General features: G+C 35.5%; 2 protein-coding genes across 7 annotated transcripts; one reads left to right on the top strand and one right to left on the bottom strand.

Moving 5' to 3' along the window:
- Nucleotides 1-22: 22 nt before the first annotated feature.
- Nucleotides 23-12543, top strand: STI (AAA-type ATPase family protein). 2 transcript variants are annotated; one of them, XM_086443333.1, is made up of 7 exons: nt 23-306; nt 4776-6999; nt 7228-7447; nt 9730-10287; nt 10761-11541; nt 12143-12236; nt 12330-12543. In XM_086443333.1, exons 2-7 carry the CDS (start codon nt 4993-4995, stop codon nt 12429-12431), a joined length of 3762 nt encoding a protein of 1253 aa, XP_086299459.1. In that variant the 5' UTR covers nt 23-306; nt 4776-4992; the 3' UTR covers nt 12432-12543. The 2 variants fall into 2 exon arrangements, with proteins under 2 accessions (XP_086299459.1, XP_086299458.1); XM_086443332.1 differs by lacking the exon at nt 23-306 and adding an exon at nt 330-487.
- A 2120-nt stretch (nt 12544-14663) lies between these two features.
- ISPD (Nucleotide-diphospho-sugar transferases superfamily protein) lies at nt 14664-27497 on the bottom strand. 5 transcript variants are annotated; one of them, XR_015178740.1, is made up of 13 exons: nt 27156-27496; nt 26983-27050; nt 26830-26901; nt 23431-23486; nt 22949-23028; nt 22079-22161; nt 20328-20405; nt 17675-17743; nt 16232-16300; nt 16072-16126; nt 15826-15960; nt 15104-15194; nt 14885-14916 (listed from the first exon to the last, which is right to left on the bottom strand). XR_015178740.1 is itself a non-coding variant. In XM_086443330.1 (12 exons), exons 1-12 carry the CDS (start codon nt 27307-27309, stop codon nt 14857-14859), a joined length of 927 nt encoding a protein of 308 aa, XP_086299456.1. In that variant the 5' UTR covers nt 27310-27494; the 3' UTR covers nt 14664-14856. The 5 variants fall into 5 exon arrangements, 2 of the variants coding, with proteins under 2 accessions (XP_086299456.1, XP_086299457.1); XR_015178738.1 differs by having other exon boundaries at nt 14887-14916; nt 16072-16118; XR_015178737.1 differs by lacking the exon at nt 15826-15960 and having other exon boundaries at nt 14664-14916; nt 15104-15240; nt 16072-16118; nt 27156-27497.
- Nucleotides 27498-27738: the final 241 nt, after the last annotated feature.

Genomic DNA, 27738 nt, shown 5'->3' with positions numbered 1-27738 from the left:
GCCAAATTACTATTTCATTACAGGTTGTGTCCACAAATGAAATCCAAGAAATTAAATGCAAAAGATATGTCTTAAAAATACAAAAGAGAATCTCGGCGGGTTTGGAGGGAGTTTCGATTTTATTTGTGAGGAGCGCCAACAAAACCCTAGTGAAATTACATTTCTGCCACTGAACAGTATATCTTCCAGATCTCAAGAAATCCTTATTACCCCACATTCAGTAGATTCTTCTCTAAAATGCTGAAAATTCACCCACCCATGCCCTCTCTCTCTCTCTCTGTACCCCACAAGCAGTGAGATTTACAGGTATCCTTTTCATGAAAGATGAGATCTCTTCACTGTGCAAAAGTTTTTGGTGTGTATGATTTGAATGTCATACATTTTTGAATGTCTTCATGATTAATTGGAAAAACCCAGATCATGATTTTGTCAATTTTTGCTCCATAAACCTCCATTTTTCATTCTCAAAGGTTCTTCCACAGTAAAGGTTTGATTTTTATAGTTGTTTACTGGTTCTTGAGATTGTTATGTATGTATGGATGCCTAATTGCAAAACCCAGATCATGCTTTTTTGCTCAAATGTGTTGAACAATTGCTCCTTTTCATTTGGTGTTTTTTTTTTTTAATCAATGGAAATGATCTTCGATGTTTGAAAGAGAGCTCATATGTTTAGTTATTGGTTATGTTTTATGAATCTGATGTATCATTACAAAATCCAGGATTCATTTTAGGTAAATTATGCTTAAGAAGATCTCCATTTTCAATTTAAGCTATCGTTATCAATTCATTCCTGAATGTTCCATTTAGGCAGAAATCTTCTTCTTAAAAAGAAAAACTTTTTGGTTGTAAATATGCGTCTGGTTCAACTGTTCTGCCTCCAAACTTCCAAAGTCTATATCTTGCTTTTCCCTTTCATATTTTTTATTTTTCATGAAGATCTTATGCTTGATGTTGTTTTCTTTAGCCTTATTGTTCTGTTGATCATAAAATCCAGGTCATATTTGCTCTTTTAATTCATTCATTGTGTCGAATTTTGTTGTTATTATTCTTTTCTTTTCGTAATTAATTTGTTTATCATCTTTGAATCATTTCCTCGGTAGTACCATTGTCACAAGATTTACCTTCCCCCCCCCCCCCCCCCCCCTTCAAGTCTCAAGAACAAGATATAATTTGAGGGAGGTAGAAGTTGATGGGTGTTCGGGAATAAATCCAAAAACATCATTTGTATAATCCCTGAAAATTTCTCATTTTTGTTTTGAAACTTTCTTGAATTTATCCGAATTATTCCAGACTGACCCTCCACCAAATAATTTCCAAATCCGAACTTGGTTACCATGCTTAGTAACAGATTGTTTTTTATTATAATTTTATTAATCATTTATGCTGATTTAAAATTTTACAATTCATTATCTATTTTTTGAATGTTGGCATAAATTTTAGATTCCGTGGTCTTGATTTTTGGAGTTAATTAAAATTTAAGACAAAGACACTTTTTATTTCCCATTCTCTTAATTATTTATTTTGATTTAAAATGTCATATTTAATTATTTATTTTTTGAATGTCAGCATTAATTTTAGGTTTTGTGGTCTTCATCTTTGGGGTGAATTAAAGTTCATCATTAAAAAAAAGATACAAGACATGATTTTGAGGGAGGTTGAAGTCGATGGATGTTCGGGAAAGCTTTCTTGGATTTATCCGAATTATTCGTAACTGATCCTCTGCCAAATAATTGCAAAATCTAAACTTGGTTGTTATGCTTAGTAGCAGTTTTTTTTATTTATTATTATTATAATTTTATTAATTATTTACACCAACTCAAAATTTTCCATTTGATTTTCTATTTTTTGAATGTTGGCATTTATTTTTTTATTCTGTGGTCTTGATTTTTGAGTGAATTAAAATTCACAATTAAGACTAAGACGCGTTTTATGTCCCTTTCAATTAATTACTTATTTTTATTTAAAATGTCATATTTGATTACTATTTTTTGAATGTCGGCATTAATTTTAGATTTTGTGGTCTTCATCTTTGGGGTGATTCATCATTAAAACAAAAATACGCTTTACCCCACAACCTCAAGAGTGTACCTTTTTCACCTTCAAGTTTCAAGAATAAGACATGATATTTAGGGAGGTTGAAGTTGATGCAGTACCCAAACCTGTTGATCAATGAATCTATCCCGCGGATTGCTTGAGTTGTTAGCCCTTGAAGCACTTAGCCTCCCTTTCTTGATAGAACTGTTACTTGTGCTTGCTTATTGGACTGGCTTTCACTTGAGTGTTTGGGAATAAACCCAAAAACATCATTTGTATAATCCTTGAAATTTTCTCACTTTTTTTCCAATGCTTTCTTAGATTTATTCGAATTATTTCGAACTGACCCTTTGCCAAATAATTGCCAAATTTGAACTTGGTTACTAATCTTAGTAGCGGTTTGTTTTTTATTATAATTTTAGTAGTTATTTACATTGATTTAAAAATTTACATTTCATTATCTATTTATTGAATGTTGGCATTAGTTTTAGATTTTGTGGTATTGATTTTTGGAGTGAGTTAAAATTCACAATTAAGACGAAGACACATTTTATATCCCATTCTATTGATTAATTAGTTTGATTTAAAATTTCATATTTGATTATCTATTTTTTGAGTGTCGGCATTAATTTTAGGCTTTCTGATCTTCATCTTTGGGGTGAATTTAAATTCATCATTAAAGCAAGGACACACTTTATATGGCATTCTAATGGTTTTACACTTCTTTGATGTCTAACTGTCAAAATACCAGTGGTGATTCTTTTGAATCCTTTGACACTAAATTGCCAAATCAATATCTTGTTTCTCCTTCAGGACTGATTATATGTACTTAGTTATACTGATATTGTCTGTCTTTTTTATTTATTTATTATTTGTACCATGGGTATTGAATGTTTGTTCTTATGGTTTTTAATTCAAATTTTGGCATTTAATCTAGATTTTACAAGCTTGGAATAAAGTTCGAATTCATAAGGTATAGTTTCAGTGGAAGCGAGATGCTTGAGATCATGTTATGTTGTGATTCTTTGGGGCATTATTAAGTGTAAATGTCTTGTTCATGACGTAACTTGTGTGTGTCTCCAATGTTGTCAAATTGCATATGTGGTGGCATATGCAAAGCAAGAAAAAGAAAAATGCAATAATTATCACTATTTGTAAAAGTTTATTCCAAATTTGAATTTATTTTATTACATTTGCATATTTAACTAGTATGCAGGAATCATAATGCATAAACTCAAAATTTGGGGAAAAATCAAATTACAATCTTGATTGATACTTGTAATGTGTACCAGCTATGTACTCTTCACGCTCATCTTTAACCCATCATGGCACATCTCTACTACCATCACTATTGTCACTTATGTTCTCGTTGTCATCCAAATTATCACCTTCTTCAACATACACTTCATTTTCTTTTATTTCTTTGTCATCGGATCTCACCATTACCTCATTCACATCCAATGGTTTTTTCACTTGATTATCTTCTCGTGTTGTATCTCATCCGCATCTTCTAGTCGTGGCCTCAATCATCATCCTCTTCTTCTTTGACTTGAGATTTTCCCTAGTGCTGGTACAAAAGCTTCTTGTTCTACTTTGGCCCATTTTAGATCCTCCCTTTCAAACACAAAATTGGCCTTGATTTGTCGTCTTAGGCTTTTTCTTATACTATTATAGACCTGTAGTCTAGAGTTGTAATTGTAAAGATTTGATTGAATAGAAGAGGTGAAAGTAGAAGTGGAACAAGTATAGGAATTAAGAAGTAGAAGAACCTTTACACCTTTAATGATTAATCTTTTAGAGCTTGTAGTTGTAGAGAGTAGAGAATGATGGAGAGTTAGACAGAAAATTTTGTAGAGAATAGAAGTAGATTAAGTTGTAAAAGATGTGTGTGTGTGTGTGTTTGTGGGAGGAGGGGGGATAATAAAAAAAGGTTTAAAAAAGAAACAAGGTGGTTGTATACACCCAAAGGCTATATTCTCGCTTATACTACTATAGCATATGCAAAAAATATCTCTAGGATCGCATGTGCGAATATATGATCACTTATTATGACAACACTGCATGTCTCCAAATCACCCTTCCAGTGTTGATATTCTACACATGTCACGCATGTTCATCAATTTGTACGATCCAATCTTAGCCTCCCCCACCCAACGCCGTCACAACGGAAGGCTCATATTGTACCAAGGGATCCTGATGTATTAAATGTTATATCTAGCATTGAATTGGATGGTTAGATTCATCTGAGTGTTCAAAGATTGTATTGTGACCATTTCAGGTGGTGATGTAGTATTGAATGTAGTCATAGATCTGCTTGCCCAACTGTTGGATGTGAATGCGATCTATGAGTGCAAGAAAAGTGAGTAGAGAGTCATATTACTGTAAACAATATGTTTCTTTTCAAAGGCTTTTTGTGTGGCCTTTAGGATTGTCCAAACCATGTGATTTTTGGGTAATCAAAGATCTGCTTGATAAACTGTTGGATGTTCTGGATTGTTGATCATGGGTGTTATATTGGAAAATTTAATTTGGGATAATATAGGAACACAGTAGTCTTCTAGAATAGAGTACATAATGCCATGCACATTAATTTTTTGTATGGATCTTCTTAACCATTCTCATCTTTAGGATAGTTAGATTACTGTGCTCACTGCGTCTTCTTCTATATTTTTTATTTAATTATTTATTATGTAGATCATGATGGGCTTATGCATTTTTTTTCCTGTTTGGTGGCATTGCAGAATGAATCCAACATTCTATATTTACATAATCAGCCCTATGTTTTAGTGGGATTGTGGACTTTAAAGTTGGATTTTGAGGTTAAACTAAGTGAAAGCTTTTGGATAGACTGAAGGAGTGTACGTATATTCTTATGCTGATGTGGAGCTAAAGCTTGGTTTATTTATTCCGTCTCACTGCAATTTGTGGCTTTGAGACCAAGTCCTCTAACTGAAAAAAATGTCAGATTTCCGTCTTGGCCCTAATGATGAGCTTCACTGGAAGAAGGAACTTAGTGCTCTACGAAAGGCTGCACGTTTTTTACGTGACCCTGAAACTAGTTCTTCATGGAGGTCCCCTTTGAGTTCTAGATCTGTAGCTGTGGCTTCTGGCTTGAACCATATAACTGGAACCAAAGGAAACTCAACTGGAGCAAATAACACAGGTAGGCATTCTGAACTCGATTATTGTTTACCGTCGAAAAGCGAAAACAATCAGAAAAAGGTGTTCCTATACAATTGGAGACACCAGTCTAGTAAATCAAGTGACAGTGGGGCAAAATTAGATGGGGACACATATGGGAAAGGAAGATCGGTACTAGGAAGTCCTGGCTACAGCTCAAGTGATGCCCATAAGGAAGGTTCAAAGAGTGATACATATCTCGAGGACCCTACTGTGGCCTTCAGATTAAGAGAGGCAAACTTGGAGACACCAGTGAGAAGAGTTAAGAAGTCAAAGAAAAGTTCTGCCATCTCAAGACAACGCTTTGTTAGAAAGTCTGCCAATTCAAAACTGTTGGAGCTTCCTTCCATCGAGCAATCTGATGATACGGAATACTGCAACTCGGAGGATTTACGGATTTTGTCCAATAAATTAACTCGAAAAAATGTGTATACTTCGAGATCGGCATCACCATTTCTTCCTGGAAGTGAAAATTGGTCTCACTCATCTAAACTCTTGAAAAATACCCGAAGAGAGGAATCTTCTTTTTCATGTACCCCCGCGTCAACGAGTTCCTACAATATATATGGAAACCAGAACACAAGTACTGTTGGGTCTTGGGATGGCATGACAGCTTCCTTTGATGGGGATGAAGTAGATCACTTGGATCTGCCAAGGAGTCAAGGATGCGGGATTCCTTGCTATTGGTCAAAGAGGACGCCAAAGCATAGGGGCTGCAATGGGTGTTATTCTCCTTCTCTTTCCGATACTTTGAAAAGAAAAGGAAGCAGTATCTTATGTGGAAGTCAAACAATGTACCATAAACGTCGATTATCAAAATCCAACAAACAGAAGCTTTTGTCAAAATCTTCCCAAGGTCTCCCATTGTTGACTAATAGTTGCAACAGGAGAGGAGGGTCATCTGTAGATACTGGACAAAGTGACGATGAACTTTCTACTAACTTTGGAGAGCTTGACTTGGAGGCTTTGAGCCGATTAGATGGACGAAGATGGTCACTGAGCTGCAGAAGCCAAGAAGGGTTAGAACTAGTAGCTTTAACTGAAGCTGATGAAGGGACTCCCGATCATATTAGGAGCTTGAGCCAGAAGTATAAGCCAAGGTTCTTTGATGAAATAATTGGGCAGAATATTGTGGTTCAATCTCTAATTAATGCCATTTGTAGGGGAAGAATTGCTCCTGTTTATCTTTTTCAGGGCCCTCGAGGGACCGGGAAAACATCAATGGCAAGGATATTCGCCGCTGCTTTGAATTGCACGGCCACCGAGGAAACTAAGCCATGTGGGTCATGCAGGGAATGCACCGGTTTCTTCTCTGGTAAGAGCATGAACTTGCGAGAAGTAGATGCTACCAATAAGAAAGGAATCGAAAGAGTAAGGTATCTTTTGAAAAGCTTATCCAAGGCACCAGGAGCATATTTTTCATGTTACAAGGTCTTTATCATTGATGAGTGCCACCTGTTACCGTCCAAGACATGGTCTGATTTTCTAAAGTTTCTTGAAGAACCACCAGTTCACATTGTTTTCATATTCGTAGCAACTGATCTTGACAACCTGCCCCGTAATGTACTATCCCGGTGTCAGAAATATCTCTTCAACAAGGTCAAAGATGCTGATATTGTAAACAGGCTGAATAAGCTTTCTGTCAATGAGAATTTGGATGTTGAACCACACGCATTGAATCTGATTGCTTTGAATGCGGATGGTTCACTTCGAGATGCAGAAACTATGTTAGACCAGTTGAGTTTGCTAGGGAAACGAATTACTTCATCTCTAGTGAATGAACTTGTAAGTTTGCCTACTTCATGGCTAGCTCGTAGAAAACTTCTCATTTGAGTTCCAAGTTTTGGATTATTGCTTTTGTCAGATACATTTTTATCTTCTTGGGAATAAAAAGATAACTTGTGATTACATGTTAGCAAGTTATTCTCAACTAGTTCATACATTGAAATCCTTTACTTACATAGATGAATGAATCAAACTCGTTCACATAGTTTGTCACATTCTTATCCACAGGTGGGTGTTGTTTCGGATGAAAAATTACTTGATCTTCTGGAGTTAGCTATGTCATCGGACACTGCAGAAACAGTGAAGAGAGCCAGAGAATTGATGGATTCTGGAGTTGAGCCAATGGCATTGATGTCTCAATTAGCTGGCCTTATTATGGATATCATTGCTGGAACTTACCATTTGGTTGACTTGAAATGTAGTGGTTCATTCTTTGGTGGGCGAAGTTGTAAGTACCATGTATTTGCTTGCTTGTCATCTTATTGTGCCATATCTTTAATATAGATAGTAATCTATCCGATTTGGTATGCATTGCAGACCAAAAAGTTAAATGATGAATTATTTTTGTTATTTTTTGTAGTTCTTAAGTTCATGTACCCTTTTACTTTTTTTTTTTGAAAAAACATAAAGAGATTTAATATTAACATTTATCTTTCGGAGTTTTTTTTTTTTTTTTGGACTGTTGCATGCAAGGATTAAAATTGCATTTTGATGCAATGTTATGATCATGAGAAAAAACAAAACAGTATTGACCACAACAGTTTGAGACAATCCAAAAAATTCTCCAAATATTCAATGCTTTGGGGTCAATGTTCCTTTCTAGTTTTGACTGAAACTTGAATGTGCCATCAAAACATTCCGAAATGGCTCAACTTAACCATGGTTACATGGCCATCGCATCTGTAAATTTGCTAATGTAAGCTGCATTGTAATGTTAAAAAAATTTATGCTTTGATCAACTAAATATTATTATAATAATTAGATCATTAATTATTATCACCAATGTAGTCAAAACTTCACTTAGGTGAATAATGGCCTAATATTTCTTAGTGAACCTAGGCAATTAGGCACCGGTGCACTTGAGTGTTCGCTTTGGCTAGATATATCAAATAATTGTTGTGTTCTTTAAGATATATATATATATATATATATGGGAGCGTTTCAGCGGCCCTAAAGTTTGCCAAACATTTTTCAAAACATGGGTTAGAAGTTTTGGAATGGGCTGATTTTTTGTGAGATGATCTCTATGGTGAAGAGATTATCCTCTCCAAAAATCATCTCATTTTGAAATTTCTAACCCATGTTTATAAATTGAATCGTGGACCGTCCAATTTTTGTAAATCACTTTTGATGGGGTTAGAAGTTTTGGAATAGGCTGATTTTTGGTGAGGATGATCTCCTCATCATAGAGATCATCCTCACCAAAAATCAGCCCATTCCAAAACTTCTAACCCATGTTTTGAAAAACGTTTGGCACAATGTTTGGCAAACTTTAGGGCCGCTGAACCGCTCCCTATATATATATATATATATATATATATATTTGCACTAACAGTTCATTCAAATGTTCATATTTAAGGGGAGGTCTCATGGATTTTGTTATTTAACAGATTATAATGTTTTACTTGATAGGGACATTTTTTCTAAATTTGGAAAACTTAGGGTCATTATTCCATTCTTTTAACCACCTTACCCTAGATTTTTGTCTCTAAATTGTCACCACAAGGTTCACAAGCTTTTTCTTACATGTTTGAAGGCATCCTATCCTCCAAAATGTCCGATTTAATGATCTCTTCTAGCACACCTTGCTCCTCAATGTCCACCCTCCCAAAAACTTCTCCTAGAGGGCCTTTAGCTTTCACCTAAAGTGGACAAGGGGATTACCCACAACAAAGTCTAATGAGACCCAAAAAACTTGCTTAGTCGGTAAGGCTTGTGGAGTGTTGATAACACGACCTGGGTTCAAAACCCATTGAATCGCATCTCCTTTGTTGACCACTAATCTTTGCTTGCCATGGGAAAAAAATAAAACACAATCCAAAAAACTTGGATGGGACAACAGCCACATATTTTCAAAACGGAAAGGGTGGGCCCATTAGGAAGAAAAACCAGCTTCTAATATAGGGGGAGGTGTTCCAAGACAGGTTAGGGATTGCCACCTGTGAAATGTTCAAGAAGTGATCTTCCCACGGAGAGAAAACCAAGAGAACCTGTCCAATTTTCAAAATGTGGGCCTCTCTTGATTGTTAGACCATGTAGATGATCTGTCCCCGAGAGGCAAATCTATAAGTAAATTACAGTTTACAAATGCCCCAATCTGCTTCATGCCATTAGTGATTCTGAATCTGCCATTCCTTTCATTTGAGAATCTTACTTCATTGAAATCTCCTCCAAGGCACAAACGTCTATCCCAATAACGACACCAGAGAATACCCAAGATAATTCTTCCGCCATGCAATAACAATGAGAGGAATGGGGAGACCCTAATCAACACATCAAAGACTAAGATATCACATTTCTTCCACAGAACCACAATGCTTCCCACAAAACTGATTGCGCAGTGATTGCACCAACATCTCTCTTTCTACTCAAATTTCTTCCAACATTCATTTTCTCCAATTTGGTCTCTAAAGAATCACCAGGCTTGGATTTTTCAATATAATAAGTTATCATCTGATGCCTAAAGCATCACCTAATACTGATGCCTCTCTCTCTCTCTCTCTCTCCTAGTGACTGAAGCAGAGTTGGAAAGACTAAAGCAAGCTCTGAAGCTTCTTTCAGAAGCCGAAAAGCAGCTAAGGGTTTCAAGCGAGCGTTCAACATGGTTCACGGCAGCTCTACTGCAACTTGGTTCTGTTCCTTCACCAGATCCTACTCATTCAAGCAGTAGCAGGAAGCAGAGCTCTAAGACAACAGAGGAAGATCAATCGGGCACTTCTAGGGAAATTTCTGTCCACAAGAAGAAGCCTGAAGTCCAGATTGTGCCGAGGAAATCTACGTCTTCTTCAGCTTCAATGCCTAAGCCAGTTGATGGACATACAAGCCCCTGGGGGTCATTTGTTGATAGTTTTAATTTTGATGCTAGACCTGCATGCAGTCAATTTGTGGAGGGTGGTGCATCAGCTACCACTTATAGAGATATTATGGCCGGAAATAGGCTTTTTAGATGCTTAAGCCCAGAAAGGTTGGATGATATTTGGGAGAGGTGTATTGATAGGTGCCACTCCAAGACGTTGAGACAGTTGTTGCGTGCACATGGAAAGCTTGTATCAATCTCTGAAGTTGAAGGTAGCATTAACCCATGCTGGAGTATATTCTCTATGATAGCTTATATTGCCACACCAACTTTTGCTAACGCCACCCCAAGATCTGTGTTAATTCAATGGTGATTTACATATGAATTGGGGTAGCGTTAGCAAAAGTTGGTGTGGCAATAGAAGCCCTCTTCAATATAATGTGCCCCCCCCCCCCACCACACCCACACACACAATTCAGAAAGTAGTACAAAAGTTGGTAATAATCTTGCAACTGATTTTATTTTTTTGGGATGGGTGGGTGGGGGGATTCTTCATCGTCTATATTTGTGACCTCAGGCTTTTTGGTCTGTCATATCAAAATGACGGACCTCTTGGTAATTATCATTTATGCGTATTTTTCCTTTAATTTTTTAAATAAAATGTACGATAATGATTTTCATTCTGTGCCCATCTCTCTCTGCCTCTCTTATCTTACTACTGATTCTAATATGCTGCTGCTTGTAGGTGGTCTGATTGCTTTCATAGCATTTGAGAACGGGGATATTAAATCAAGAGCAGAGAGGTTTCAAAGTAGTATCACAAATTCAATCGAAACTGTTATGAGACACAATGTTGAGGTCAGAATAGGTCTGATATCAGATGGAGAGGCTTCTAATAGCAGAATAAAGCCGGTTGAGTTTCCAAACTCTTCAGCCCTTAGGAAGATGGAGATAACTGAGAAGATGGAGAAGGAATCAAAGGGTGGTGGGTTTAGTAACTCAATAAATGATCATTCAGATCTGAATGCGCATCATGAACCACACAAAATACCTAGAGAAAACTTTAATGGTTCTGAAGTTAAGCCACCAAGAGGAGCTCAATCTGAGTGCTCTCCTCTAGTGTTGGAAGAACGAAATCATGGGAGCCATGGCACAAAAGAAAGGAAGCAAGATATCCCAACACAAAGAGTACGAGCCATTATTGATGAGCAAAGGTTAGAGAGTGCATGGTTACAAGCTGCAGAGAAAGGAACCCCCAAATCTTTGAATCGGTTGAAACCAGAGAGAAATCAGGTTTTGCCACAAGAAGGCACCTACCGTCCGAATCAGATTGCGTCTATTTTGTCGACAGGTTTGTCATCCCAGAATGGAGAAGATGAATTGAATCGTGAAATTAAGGCTTTGATGATTAACGGCCCCAGGGCCCACCGGAAGAACCAGAGTGGTCAAAGTTTTGATCATTCTGCCATGTCTCCAAGCTTATTGCACAATAGAAACTATGCAGGCAATGTCAACAAAGAGAATCTGTGAGTTTTTTTTTAATGATCATACACGACATTGTTGCTTCCATTTTCTTTCGTAAAACCCATTAGTATGCATATGAATTACTTGCCATGTATGTTATTAAACTGGACAATGGACTCAGAGATCTGTGGATTTAGGATTAAGCCTTGCACAAAGCTTGGGTAAAAATTTAGAGGTTAAGAAAATATTTCTTACATAAATCATAGGGTTCACATTGGGGAAATAATGGATTATAGCTTACTGTTCAGATCTTGAAGTAGTTTCTAATCTCATATGGAAATTCACATGGAAAGGTAGTGTGTGAGTTATGTTTCATTTCCAATGTTGAATTGGTTTTGGGTTCTCTACTGGTACTGTGCAAAATGTCATCAAACGCTGCTAATCTTTAGTTCAATACCGTCTTCATCACTTCCCTATAAAAAAACAAACTTTATTATGCCGTGACTTAACCAACACTAAGTATATGCCTCTGACCAAACTCACTGTCTGGTAAGGCCTGCTAAGTGATCTTAATTTATATATGATCTAAAATGAGTACAATATGTTGCTTTCTATCTTTCACATAACACTTTTTCCATACTAATTTGTAGTGTTTCTTTGTAGGGGATATGAATCAGGGACAGGCGCTGGGGGTTGCAATGTACTTTGTTGGAAAACGAGTAAACGTCACGACAAAGGAAGGGTAGCTCATCAGCAGGTTATTCTCTTCACCTTCTAACAATTGCATTTAGGAAACATTTGTTGGACAATAAGAAAACAATTTAATCTTAATATTTGTGATTCTAAACAGATCAAGCAAGGAACACCTGTTCGATCACACAAGGGCAGACACTTATCATGGTTTGGACAGTGTGGGAAACCAAAGAAGGCAGAGAGCAGATTTAAAAAATGAGTTAAGTGAGGAATTCAAAAGGTGGAGCTTCAGATATGGTGTTTGTTTTTCCTATATAATTTTTTTCTTTACATTTATAAAATTAAGCCATTTTGTTGGGGGGGGGGGGGGGGGGGGGGGGGATACTTGCGGCAAGATATGCTTCTTCATTTCTTAAATTTATCCAATTTAATTGGTGAAATAAAAGGGAAAGGGAACTGGAACTGGAACATTAAGAGAGTTGTCTTTTTTTTTCCCTTACGTTATATGTAGGGCATAGAGTTTTATATATGTTACATTAAATTTCTGATGAATTGATCTTGAACAGTGGAATGCATAGTTCAATGCCTTTCAGTTTGATTAGATTGTTGGTATTATTTTTATCTGATTTCATGTTTCTGGTGGTGCTCTTCCCATGTCTTACCCCACATGGGAAGGAAAAACTGTTTGCTTTTAAAATTAGAGACAGGGAAAGAAGGATGACTTTCTCATCATTTTCTCATATGTGGTTGTAGTGCTTGTTTGGAAATGAGCAGATGTTAATCATGTCATGGAATTATTTGTAACGGGAAGGGAAGGGAAGCATTATTTGTTGGGAGACAAGTTAAAAACTGCTATTAAGAATACATGTGGGAGATATCTGGTCCCTCTGACTTTAGAGCTGGAGAGAAACCTCCTCAAAATGACAGCTTTTCTCATACTTAAAACAGGTGGTTCAGACATTTGGTACATATCGACCCAAATGTTTGGTCATGGCTTCTTGCTGTTTTGGTAAAACAATCTGGTTTCAGCCAAGATTGGAACGAAACATAGATAATATTGAATATTTAAAATGTCAGAATATTTTAGTACACATCATTTCGATTTTTGGGACGTAACTATTGCATCAAAACTAGTTTTAAATTTTTTGAGTAGGTGCCATCTTGATTTTTATTTGTAAGTTTTAAACCTAGGGCTATAACTTAAAAGTCCATATCTTTAATTTTTTTTGAAAAAAATCCAAAGACTACAGCCCAAAGTATCTCTAATTTTTAAACGAAGTATCGCAACACTGACTTAAAAGTGCATTGTTTGATATTATCTAATTTTGCGTTTTAAACTGTTGCAGCTCCATGTATGTATTGTGGTTCATAGAGAAAGTCTGTTGCCCACACAATGTCTCTTTTTTCTCTGAGAAGTGGATTTAGGCCTCTACAAAACAGCTACCCTCCTGTCTTCAAAAGAAAATTAAAATTAATCTTTCGCCCTCTTTTGTGCTACAGTATTACCCTCTCCAAGCAAAACCTAAGCAACTAGGGTTAAAACCAAGGATTAGACTAGTGACCTGAGATATGAGGTTATAGGATGAGAGCTTTTGCGATTTCAACTACCCAACACTTTTGAAGGTCACTAGTGTGCATTTGAAGTCCGCTGGTGTGTATTTTTTTCTCCTGTTGCTACTTGCTGAATTTTCTGCATTGGAGAAGCTCTAATAATACAATACACTTTGATTCTTGAGACAAGTGTTCAAACTATTTTGCTAGAATGGATGTCATCTTTGTATCCTTGACCCTACCACTCTGTTTTCCTGTCATTGCATCTTGATTTATTTTCTTTCTTACCGAATGGGTCTCCCTATCGACAATGAAGAAGATTCAAAAAACCTGATCAGAACAAATTGTATGGTATTGATCTCAAGATCTCAGATTGGAATGAGCACTAAGAGAGATGGCTACAAGAAAACCTAATTTACCCAAATTTTGGACAAACCACCTCAGCATTTTGTTGGTTACTGATTCATCTATGAGATCATATGAAAATCTTGTTGGAGATCATTACTTGTTGAAATCGATTAAGAGCAAGAATGAATATTCCAGTTTTCATGGAATTTGATCTTTAAAATATGGTATTTCTCAATGCAGAAATGGTTGGGGTTTGGGCAAAGCTGCTTTGTATTTGAAAATTCTTTGCCCCATTGTATTTGAAGAAGAATTTCTCAAAGTGGAGACGAGATATGTGGGTCTATTTTATCTTCTGAATCTGGAAAAAAAGAAGACTGAAGAAAGAGGGTGCACAATCGTGAAAGACTGCCGAGGATTATCCACATACCAACCAATTTCATTGGATTTTAAGAATTGGTGTGTTGCAAATAAAAGTTGTGGTGGAAATTGAAGTTCCCTTTTTTATGATTTCAGCAAAGGCAATCATAAAAAACATGGTTATCCCTTGAATCCGCACAACATTTTGGTGATGACAATGAGGTAAAACATTGGCTGCAAGTAAAGTTCAGATTTTCTCTTTATCAGAATGCATGTCCCAAAACACATCATTTCTTTATGATACATGCCAACATTCTTTAAATTTTTTGTAGAAGTTGAACGAGATCGTTCAGTTTTTTTTTTGAAATGTAGAAAGAAGGGTTTCACCCAAAGAATGTTAATAAATAACAATGAATTTACTTGGGCGGCTACCCTGCATTGATATTCAATATTCTCTCAGCAAGTAACAGATCATCAGGGGTTGTAACCTGCAAGCAATGCACGAAAATTTTAGCTTATTATGGAAGAGAATCAAAGAAATAATTCCTCTCTCGGACTATGATGCATTTTAAAGAGTAAAGAATGTATATATATATATATATATATATATTCATAAATATGGGTATAGTTACAGCAATCAAGCCCTCCAAACTAAAAAATGGGGCGTTTGACTACCTTGATGTTGGTGTAAGATCCTTCAGTGACGTAGACGGGATGTTTGATATGCTCCACAATAGAAACATCATCTGTGACTTCAAGACCTTCTCTGTAGAGAAACACAAGAATGTGTATTGTCTCTTATCAAGGCTTCTCTGAATAATAACCAATAAAAAGGTCACATGATCATCAAAGCCTTATCCCAAAAAATTCGGGGGTCAGCTAATAAACAAGGTAAACATTCCAATAAAAAACTTGCACACATTTTCAAGCAAAGGGTTTCACTCTACTAGAGTGACGTTTGAATACAGGGACACGAGAGGGATTTCCAAGAATTTTGGATCCCCAGATCATTAATAGCGGGAAATGTGTGCTCTTCTTTTCCTGGAGATGCAGTAAAGGTCAAACTTTGAGATGTGGAAACCCAAATTCACTTTTGCCCCTTGAGATTAAAATCATGCAATTATTGCTCATGTGTAAAGGCATGGAAGCTTAAGACACATCAGCTGAGCTAGTTCAGATTTGATTTGAATGCTTGTGCAACGAAACATGATCGATGAATGAGTGTAGGAAAGTTATGTGTTGACATGCACCAGTGGAAAGACAACCCACACTATCTTTTCCCATTTCACCTCATTTTGGTCAACTGGCCATGGAAGCCTTTACTTGAGGGATGCTCTCGGCCATGTGAATATCACTTGTTCTGGTGTTTAACAGTGGCGGTATACAAATTGGCTTACGAGTTAATGAAGATCTTTATACCGGAGCTTTATTTCTATTATGTACTTCTGCCATATTCTTGATAGCAGTTGGTGGTTGAAAAATGCCGAATCCCACGTCAATCATGATTTATCAGAACTCTTCACTCTAAGTTCCTGGGTTTGGACTGGGCATTTAGTTATCTTTTCCCAACTTATTGGATAATTTAAATGCTCAAAAACATAAAATATACTACAATTTGATGGTAGATTTGGAGTTTTACGTACCTTCTGACAAGCTCGAAACCCTTTCTAAGCAACTCAGGCTTTATAATCTGCAAACCTTATTTTGATATAAGGCTTCATAAATTTCTTGATAAAAATGTTCACCGTAAGAAAATCTCTGAAAAAAGAAGTGAAAAATAAGAAGTGATTGTTTGTCAATAACCTGTGGAGTTTGCATTTCCCATAGTGTCTTCCTGTCCAGTGTTCTTACCACAAAAGATTCACTGTTTGCCTGCATAGCAATTAGGAGAAGGATTACAGATTAGATCTATCATGGAGAGAAGTAAAGCTCACTTACTAGAAACCATGTGCATTGGGTGCGAATAAGTATGTGTACATTCCATTTCAATAACAATAAAACTGCATCAAATGCAATTGATAAGCAGAAATACATAGAAAACTTTATACAAGATAAACTCTTTATTAAAATATATATATATATCATAAACATTTCATTATAAAACAGTATCCATGGCACTATTCTGTGAACCTCTTATATAGATCTCAAAAAACACCTAAATATGACTTGTAAAACATGTTTCTTAATCCTAGGTCAACTTCGAAACTAACTAAAAACTTCTACACTACATTTTTTTTACCTTTAATAAGTTCTAAACTCTATAAATAACTCCTACTTCATTTAAGATGACAATTAAAAACCTTCAAAATAAAATTAGACAACAAAACAAACACAAGAAACCTTCTAAAATTTCAATCACTAAAATTAGGAAACATTCTGCTATTCAAACTCACTCAAATAAGTTAAAATAAAAGATATGGCTAAAAATATGCTGATGATTTCAGCAAATCTATAAATCTTGTACATCCACGTGTCCTCTACTATAGACAAGATTACACATTGCAGTAGCAGTGTACCCAAACTAGGTGCACCCTGCTGTACGAACTCCAGCATCAGCCCATTAGCAGTTGCAACCTATATTCTTTGAATTTAATTTGTAGGTATTCCGGTTTAAGGTTTATTTAGGGAGATCTAAAAGGGAAAAGGAAGAGTAAAGTAGAACTTACACTTGTTTTGGATGGATGGATATGACTTCAACTTCAGGAAAATAGGAACTTTAAGAAGAAAAAAAATATTAAAGTGGAAACTAAATATGATTTTTGGAGGTGATCTCTATCGATTAAAAATCTAGTCCAGTTTACGAGAGAGTATGACAGCTGCTGTATTTATTGCAAGAGTCCAAGATACATCACAAAAATCCAATTTGTTACTCAAGTTTGTAGTTTCCAATAAGAATACTTGAAAAATTATCCTATGTAACTTCAATACAATATGTAATCTGCATAACCAAATGAGATTATGTCCATACGGTTCTGAAAAATCAACTACACGAAAAATAAATATTAGTCATACATGTACAAAATCAACTACATTTCCAGGTAAGCATATAGATCAAATAAATTCTACCTGAGAAAACTGTAAAGTTAAACAGCATACAAACTGCTGAACCCAGAAAAATTATAAATTGGGATTATCTTAATAAGCATTTTGGCGTGCCTGATATCTACATCCAACATTTCAATTACTTCCACGAAAAAGAAGAACGACTGCCACAATCACAATGATTCCTAAGTGGATTATATGAACCTCTTTGATTGTAGCTTTCACAGGAACACCAAGCACAGCTGCCCCATTCAACCAACCATCATGTAGAACCTAATAAGAAATGAATACACTCAAGAGTAGTTATTAATTCAGTAAGCTACTGGGATATATTTTCAAATTGTCAAAGCTGCATAGAGTGAAAAAAGGGTAATTTAGTAATACCCCCCCCCCCCGCCAAAATTGGTGATATTCGGTTTAACCCCATAGAAAATGCAAGATTAGGTTTACCCCCTTGACCAACGTCAAGGTTGCTTTTTGTAGATAATTTAAATGGTGAAATTTTGATTTTTCTTTTTTTCAAAAGACACTTGAAAAACTGAAATTACTAAACCAAAATATGAAGAAAAAAAAAATCAAAATTTCAGTTTAAAACATCAACAAAAAGTAACGTTGACTTTCAGTCAAGGGGGTTAAACCTATCTTGTATTTTGCATATCACCAATTTTGTAGAGGGGTATTACTAAATTACCCAAAAATAATTCTACTATTTAAACATATAAAAAAAGTGTCAAGATGTCTATTCCAAAACAGGAAACCACAACACCGTAACAAGGGGAGAATTTACTGTATATAATATTAAAAGCAATTTGATAACTACCTAGTTGCAACAAACAAAAAAAATGCTAAGTGGAAGATTCTGTTGAAGTGCATAATAAAGATGGTACAAGAACCATTCATCAAAAAATATTATACCGAACTGATTACATCATAGTACATAGCTTGAAGAATTACTTGTGCTCATCACGTGGATAGACAAGCCCATAAAAAGTAGAGATGAATGAAATAATCTCAGGGCATAAAAGAGCACAAATAAGAAGGATTTCATGCTTTCTTTATAATAAAAATAAAAATAATACTAGGAGATCATTTAAGGTCCCCAAATGTCAAAGCAACAGAAATATCTTTCCCAAGGATTTTTCCCTTTTGAAAATTAATCCAAGAAAAATGTTTTTTAACCAAAGTTTTCAAGGGATTTCAAAGTTGTTTGTCTTCTTTAGTTTTATATTGGGAAGTTATTGGTGTGCTTGTGTGTGGTGTGTGTGTGGGAGGGGGAGAGAGAGAGAGAGAGAATATATATTTCCAAAGGTATTAAGGTAGAAAACTTAAATATTTTATTCATTAAGTTCTAAACATCAACAGTCACCATAGTTACCAAAGACTTATCCCAAGAGTTGGGGTCAGCTAAAAAAATCCTATTCCTTCATTTAATTATGTCTCTAGCCATGTCTTTTGTTGTTGAAAGTGTGCTCATATCCACTTTCACTATTTTAATCCACGTTCTTTCAGGCCTTCATCTCGCATTTTTAGAACTGTCAACTTGTATATTATTTCTAACCGGGGCCATAGTCAATCTTCATTGAACATGCCCAAACCATTTCAATCGATTGTCTTAGTTTATCCACTACTGGAGCTACTCCTACGTTTTTTCAAATGCGTTTATTTCTAATTTTGTCTTTTCACTCATCCATCACTATATGCATCTCTACTACACTCTTTTCATTTAAATGATGTACTACCCAACATTCAACTCAATAAAAAAATAGCTGGTCTAACTGCTGTCTTATAAAATTTTCCTTTCAATTTGGTTGGTATGGCATTGGAACATAGCACTCTAGAAGTGCACCTCCACTTTAACATCTAGCACTGATTCTATGGGAAAAATCTTCCCCAATCTCTCCATTTTTATGTATAATAGACCCAGAATAATAATTAAAACATGAATAAATAAATAGTTTAAATTTTAATAGAAGAGAAACACAGGGAAAATCTCAAAAAAGAAAAGAAAAACATAAACACGATTCACATTCTAAAGTTTAATATCCGAACTCCTAACTCATTAAAATCATATCATATCTATAGTTCCATACTTACGATTTCTCAACTTCTAACCCATCAAGCTAAAAAAAAATCAACAAAAAAGCATAACACCACCAGACTAGAAGAAGAAGCAGCGTAAGTGCAGTGTAGAGAAAAATATATAGAGAGAAGAAATGAAAAACTAATGGAAGTAGAGACAAAGATTGATGAAGATGCAAATCAAATAAGGCTTCAAGAGATTAGGGTCAAAATAAAACATGAATAATTTTTATGAACTTGAATGTAAATTAAATGTTGTAAGATGGACAACTTTATTAGCACTATTATGTAATGATGGTACCAAAATAGAAGGAAAAAAATAAAGTCTCACAATCGTTGCCCCACCCCCCTTCCTTTCCCAAAATGCACCCCAATCGGTAACAGGTTACTGAGAAAAAATGCAGCCAACCGCCAACCTGTTACCGATTGGTTCTAAATGGGTTCGGTGAGTGGTCACCAAATGGATCCATTAGGTTTTTTTAAGTGGGGTGCATTTTGTGAACATGTGGGGCAACGAGTGTGAGTAAAAAAAATCCATCAAATCCCATAAAGTGTACACCTTTGGGCATCTAAACTTCAGTACAGATGATCCATCAAAAAGAACTTTCATTGTAAGAAACTATGTGTAAGATAAGCAATCTCTACATACGTCTAAGAATTAGTAGACAATAAGATTTCATTCATAGGGTAACATTTGCATGATTCATAACTAATTTCGTGAACTTCAGAAATTAAGTGTTCTAGAGAGTACGTGAATAGATGGTTCTCTAACCCAAACCTTTTTTATATCTTCAGTTGATACCAGAGGTCTTGCTGAATCATGGATGCATACTAGTTCTGAGTAAGCGTCAATTGCCTGGGGAAATAGAAAGAAGTGTCAAACAGCTTAGGCATACAAAGTGAGGCAACTCCACATATCTACATTTAAAAATGGTGGATGTTTAGCATCCCAACACTTGAGATGTAGTTTGTACCACAGAATGTTCCAAGACCACTAAACTAGACCAGAAAGTTTTATAACCATGATTAGTATTTATTTATGTCTTTAGTTTACATTAAGTAGAGATAGTTCTAGTATTCTACTTTTAATAACTTATTAGTAGCATGTGGGTAATTTATTATAGTGTGAGTAATCTAAAGGAGATAGAGAGGCGATGGTTTCATATTGATTCGCCCCCCCCCTCTCCTGGCTCTTTCCTTCTTTTTTTTCCTCTTTGATCTTTTGTTAAAAACCCCAACTCCTTTGGCGTTTACATTTAGAGCATTTAAGTTAGGTTCCTATTTTTTCTTTTCTCTTTGATCTATTTCTGTTCTTGTTTGTGCAACAACCTCATGGTTGTTTGTGTATGTTGTGCTGTATTTGTTCACTTCCTTCTTTACATGTAATTGAATGGCGAGTGTCTGTGTGGTGTGAAAATTGCATGGTTGTGCTTATTGTTAGTGCCTAAAGAAGTATTCAAGCAAAATAATTAAAAAATAATAATAATAATAATAATTAATAAATAAATAAATAACTGCTACTCTTGTGTGACATTATCCACATGTAATGCGTTCCTCCCTCTTGTGACATCAGGTGATATTTTCCTTTATTTTATAGATGTTTCTTTATAAATATTACGGACTCTTAAGTTAGAGATAACATCTCCACATAATCCTTAGGGTGACCCAATTAAATTTGTCAAATTAAACGGGTTAGAGACAGCACCCAGAATATGATATCACCTAGTAAGAGTTTGGATCTCTCTATTATTCTAAATTGATTGGAATGTGGGAGGAGCATAATGTTTCTCGGTTGTGAATATCTGAGATTGAGAACTGAGAAGCAGTGGCACAAACGTCAATGGTGGGAAGGTGGCCAAGTTGTTATCTGGTCTTTTTTTCTGAGTATGAGTCAGTTCAACCACATATTACGGGTGGTTACACTATTCCATCGATTGTAGCCGTCAAGAATTGTTACTTTTCTTAGAGAAGATTTAAGGTGGTCATAAATAAATATATATATATATATATATATATGGGTGGCATTCTTTTGACAAAATCCTAGACAAAATTCTAGACAAAGCATTGTGTCTTATACGGGCTAAAAGTTTCGGAATGGGCTGATTTTTTTGTGAGGATCTTCTCTATGGTGAGAAAATCATCCTCACAAAAAATCAATCAATTCTGAAATTTCAAACCCTAGTTTATAAGTTGAAGAATTGTGAACCGTCAATTTTATATTGTAACTACTTTTTATGGGGTTAGAAGTTTCAGAATTGGCTGATTTTTTGTAAGGATAATCTAGTCACTATAGAGATCATCCTCACAAAAAAACAGCCCATTCCGAAACTTTTTAGCCATATAAGATTTGTCTGAAATGTTGTCTAGGATTATGTCAAAAGAACGCCACCCTATATATATATATATATATTTAAGGTGTCCCATGTGACAAAATTAGACAACTTACGCAATCATAAAAAATAAAAATAAAAATAAAATAAAGGACATGATGTTCCATTCGAAACCTCACAATAAACAACAGGCATGCACCTGAAGTCCACTAAAAACAGAATCTTGTCTCTCCCTCCCAGGCAATGCAAATTTGATGTCGACAGGAATCTTCTTGCAGGCCTCTGAGAACAAGAAAATCAACCTGGCTTATAATGTCTTTTATTATACAATGAGGAAATCAAGATATGGAATCATGCAAGAAAATCAAGATATCAACATCATCCAAGAACATGGTAAAATAGAAAAAGAAAGGCCCACATAAAGGCCGCACTAATCTATGGACCTTAGGGCTTAAAGGGGTCGGGTTTAGGCCAAGTATGTGTCTACCCATATCCATATCCGGATTTTTAATCTATGTCCAAATCCGGATCCTACTAGCTCAAACCATATCCGATCCGAACGAATTAATTGATTCGGGTCGGTCAGCTTGGATAATTTCAAACCGTTACAAAGTAATTTATTAAAAAATGTGGCTTAAATGTGATTTGAACTCAAGACCTCTCTCCTTTTGAAAAGAAGTTTTGACCACTTCACCTAGTACTCATTTGTTGATGAATGATAGACTAAAAAATATAAAAATATAACATATACAACATACAAAATAATATGTCATTCGGATATAGGGATGGGTTTGTATCCGACTCGGGTCAAGGGACATCAACCCATATCCGACCCATATTTTAATTCGTATATACTTAAGAAACCAAATCCGTTAAAAATCGGATTTGGATCACTCGGATTTCGGATAAAATTCAACCCATTTTAAGCCCTAATGGACCTACAACCAACCCAACTGTCACATGTTGATTGCATCTACTTGGAGAAATGGAAATAAGAAAGGTAATAAACAAATGCAGATAAGAATTAATATCAAGTTCTACAACATATAGAACCAAGAGTCATGCAAACCTTCGAAGATGTCCTTGTAGGATGGATCACAAACAACAACAATTTCCTTCACTTCGACCATACGTGAGAAAGTGTAGAAACTGCATAGAAACATGGTCGATTTTAAGAGCAGGAAACACTCTCAATAAAATAGAGAGAAAAATAAAATCCAGGAAGAAATTTAAGGTCAAATTTTGGAGGATGTAACAATCTACTTCTGTCATGGATGTCATCTAGAGTGCTCAAACTCGCACTCGGGTTCCAGCTAGGAGAACACGAGGCCTTTCATCTCCCTATTGTTTTCCTAATGGTCCAAACAATGCAAATAAATGTTTCTAATCTGATGTAGTTGAATTTTGGTCTAACAATGTGAGAGTTCTCCTTGGTGGGATCCGTCACATGGTAGCTCCCATATTCCCTCCATAGGAATCATGTACAAGCATGCCAATGGTCAATCTTCTTATGGTCTACCAACAGCAGGTACATTGGATTTTCTTATTTACCTATACAAAGCGATTGGCTGCCCCAGGAGTGGAAGATATTGCTTCGGCATGCTTGCCTAGATAAACAAACAAACAAACACCATCATGTAATCCAGTGCTAAACTAAGAAGTAGCAGAGAATATAACATTTGAATGCATATATATATACACACATATCATATACATATCTGTGTGTGTGCGCGCGCAATATTAACCCCTCTCCCCAACACACACACACACACACACACACACACACATATATATATATATATATATAAACCCAAAATATAGAGGCACTCCCTATTTTTACACCCATTTTTTACACCCATTAACGACCATGGTTAAAGGAAATCCATGGTTGAAAAAACTGATGATGTGGCAACTTATGTAAAAGAGTTTTTAAACGGCTTGGCTCAAGGCTTTTAGAATCCTTTCTATGATAAATTGTAAGAACCCAATAGAATACGTGTCTTTTCTTCTCCATATTTCTCTCTACCTAAAGAAAAAGTAAAGTCCTTTTTCACCTCCTTCTCTTTAAAAAAAACCCATCTATTTTCATCCTTTCTCTAGTAATGGCTTCTCTAATGATGGTTGTTTCGGTCTTTCTTCGTGTGTATTCACTGATTGCTATTGAGTTTCACAAAAAAATAAAAATAAAAACACTCTTGAGAGGGGATAATGAAGGACAGGTTAGCATCAAACATTAGGGAGGTTTACTTAAACAATTTCTAATCAGTTGCCGAGGAGGAAGAAGAAGAAATGAATAATGAAAATCTTCCATTAATTTGTCCTAAATTGGTAACCAACCTCATTTCGGAAATAGAACTTGTTAGACATGAAAGGTAAAAATTATCATTCATTTGGTCAGGGGATCGCTCAGCCGGATTCAAAACTTCTTGAACAAGAGAATGAAACCCCATGTGCAATAAACCCACAAACATGCATATGTCAAATGGATCTCTGGGATGACACATATAGGTAGTCTAATACACCTCAATGTTATTGGGGATATTGTACATTAGGGTTGTCAATGGGCCGGTTCCACGTATATCCAAAACTGGACCCTAAATAAAATCTTGGTCCCAGTTCCTATTGATTTCGGTTCCGGATATGAGATCCTTGGAACCAGAATCGACCTGAAAAATTCCCAATACCCATCACGTACCCACTAAGATGGATTATGTTTTATTGATTGAGAAAAAAAAATATGAATATCCAATAAAATAGACAATTATTTATAAATGAAACAATTTATATTGTAATTCCTCAATTGAAAGTTAAGATCAATACTAAATTTTTCAAGCAAATCAAACTTTTGAAACTAAAATCATAGAAAATTATAGTATGAAACATTCATTTATCGTTGAAATTGTATAAAAATACGAAAAAATGAATGGGAGTACAAGTAGAGAAAAGGCAAAAATTAAAGACTTCACATTTTCTTTATATTTTAATTTTACTTCGACTATATTTACCTTAAGACATCTCTTTGTAAGCATTTAATTATACTACTAATTTTAGTATAATATTATAAATTTACTATTCGGGTACCCGAAGGAGACCCAATTCTCATTTGGTCCATGAGATCACTAGCTACCCAGAATTGGGCCCAAAAATGACCGGGCCCATATTAGTAGACCCAAAACCGACTAATCTGTTTCGGGTACATCGGGAAAGTCTTATGCAAAAGAAAACCTTGGAAAGAACTACGGTGACTAGAGACAAGAAAAGAACGGGCTAAGAAAAAAACTAATGTGAATAATAGAGAACAAAGGATAAAGAACACAAAATGCATAAAATCTTGCAGTAGCCCACTATTTGTAGTCTAACTCACGAAACAAGCTATCATCTCAATTTTGCAAGGCCAACCAAGAATGGCCTTTAAGGTAACACCTTGACCAGAACAAACAGTTGCGCTCATCATGAAATCTTAAAAACCGCCAACTATGCACTAAGAGAGGGTCAATCGACTCACCAACCAACCTTTGACATATGTCCAAGACTATATGGTATGGTCACCAACAACGAACAAAAATTGAAAGTTCCCCCAAAACGTGCCGCAAAGTCTCAAGATAAGAAGCCAAAGTCTCTTAACTAGAGAGAGAGAGAGGACTATGCAACTTAGAAAAGGAAGTTCCCGAATAAGTGTAGACCCAAGATCTTGAGAACAAAAAGATGAGGACGTGATTGGGGATCATGTGTGAAATGATTAGATAGATTGTGACATATTGCTGACACGTGACCAGCATATAGGAGACTATGTGCACGAAGCTTCGAAATGGACACGTGTTGACATCTCTGAGAATAATACAAGCAGGATGACATGCACTACAACCAGCCAAAAATAGAATCCTATAAATAGGCAACAAACAAAAGGAAAGGTATGCATTTCCAACAAAAATGACCCATGTACTATGCTAAATTCAATACTGACTTGATTGTAAGAAATGCATTCACAAGTTTCCCTAGAGTCAAAAGAAGAAGCAAGCACCATGAGGATTGAAAAGATATTGAGGGGCAAGAATTTTGACCCACAAGATCTTTTCAATCCTCCACTGTGGTATGAGCACTCACAGACTTTACCAATTTATCAATATTGTACTTTCTACTCCAAAGCATTTTCTCTTCACTGGGATTGAGAAATGATTTTTCATATCCACTTGCCCTAAATTTCACACTCTTCCTTTCCCCTTTTTATTGTATGTCACTTACACCATTCTCCCCCCCCCCCCCCCCAACCCAACAATCCCATAATTCTACGACAATTCAGAACAACAAGAATTGAATACAAGCATTCCTTATTTTCAAAGAATTTTCTCCTCTAATTTTGGATTCATTGTGATAATAACTTTCTCATTTGTTTTATTTTTAGCTACTAAACTCGTTTTCACCTCTAGTTTACAAGTTTCTTCAAATAAAGTACGGGCATTCACTAAATAAAATTTTCATAGCATACAACATTGGAGAGATCATTTATTTTCTTGTCTATATTTCATTAAAGTTTGCCACTTTTTAAAGTCCAAAGCATTTTCTCTTCACTATGATTGAGAAATGATCTTCCATATCCATCTGCCCTTACTGCATTAATTCAAAAACTCTCCTTTTTCCTTGTTTTTTTCTTTAATTATGTCATCGAACTTGCTGGGTGAATTGTACAAAATTTAATTTTCCATATAAAGTAGCTTTGGGAGAAAGAAACCAGCCCTTTTACATTTTATTTTATTTTATTTTAAATTTAAGTATTTTTTTTTTAAAGATTAATTCAAACAAACATTTTAACTTTTCTACTTTCAAAAGAAATAAATAAAATTACCTTTTTAAGTGTATCCAAAAGGGCTCATAGTGAGATTCCTAAATGCCCAAACTTTGCACAAAAAATAAAAAATTAAGAGAGAGTGAGAAAGAGATACAGAAACTTACACCCATTCTTTTACCCTTTCCACCGGCAAGAAGAACCACAGAAACACTTTTCTCTTTCACAATCCCAGAATTCTATGAAGATTCCAAACATTAAAACGTAAATAACAACATGGATAAATAATTTCCTTACGCGTTTTACTTTTGGCTCCTAACCTCGCTTTCATCTCCAGGTTTTGCACAACAAACGATGCTCTCCTTTCTCCTGATTTCGATTTTACGACCTGAGATACATAACAAAGGTGAAATGCAGATGATTAGACAGAAATTTTTGAAATCTCGGGTATAAAATTTTCATCATTAATGGGAGTAAATTAAGAGATTCCTGCCTGAAATTTGATGGTGAAATCTTGGAAATCGTGGAGGAGAATATGAAGATGGGTTCGAATTCGAGGAAAGTGAGAGAATTTGAATGGATTTGTGTGGAATTTGGTGATTTATAGTATAAGAAGAAGATAGTATAATGTCGAGTCGAAGAGCCATCGAAGAACAACAGATTTAGACAGAGAGATAATAGGAAGGCAGATGGATAGTTGATACAAGGCGAGATAGGGAAATGCCGACTACTCTGAGATTCGCTTGCGAAATTCGGAGTTTCGGTAACATCTCCAGGACAAGGGTGGTGTCTTAATAGTCCATTTAGGCCTTATTTGGTAACTCCATCAGCTTTTAAGATTACTGACAGCTGTAACGGTTTGATATTTGAAGTGTTATCGGGACAAATTTGTGTTTGATAATGTGTGATTGAAAACTACTCTTCTATCTGTTAGATTATAATAAATTGATTAGAATATTGTACAAATAAAAATTTGCACTATCTCGAGATTTTCACTGGATGAATGATTTCGTTTTTCTGTACTTTTAGTTGTGCTTGCGACACCACCTCTCCGATGCTTAAATCATAACTTTAGT

Source organism: Akebia trifoliata, chromosome 5, assembly GCF_017979445.1.
Source record: "Akebia trifoliata isolate Shusen 1 chromosome 5, ASM1797944v1, whole genome shotgun sequence".
In the NCBI taxonomy this organism is placed as follows: Eukaryota; Viridiplantae; Streptophyta; class Magnoliopsida; order Ranunculales; family Lardizabalaceae; genus Akebia; species Akebia trifoliata.
This window is presented reverse-complemented; position numbering and strand designations above follow the sequence as displayed.

Coding starts and splice junctions, on each gene's coding strand:
- STI (XM_086443333.1), top strand. CDS start 4,993: ATGTCAGATTTCCGTCTTGGCCCTAATGATGAGCTTCACTGGAAGAAG. Junction 7,000..7,227: donor CATCTCTAGTGAATGAACTT/GTAAGTTTGCCT, acceptor TCTTATCCACAG/GTGGGTGTTGTTTCGGATGA. Junction 11,542..12,142: donor AATGTCAACAAAGAGAATCT/GTGAGTTTTTTT, acceptor GTTTCTTTGTAG/GGGATATGAATCAGGGACAG.
- ISPD (XM_086443330.1), bottom strand. CDS start 27,309: ATGGCTCTTCGACTCGACATTATACTATCTTCTTCTTATACTATAAAT. Junction 23,029..23,430: donor CAGCCAATCGCTTTGTATAG/GTAAATAAGAAA, acceptor GTTTCTATGCAG/TTTCTACACTTTCTCACGTA. Junction 16,119..16,231: donor GGGAAATGCAAACTCCACAG/GTTATTGACAAA, acceptor TAAGGTTTGCAG/ATTATAAAGCCTGAGTTGCT.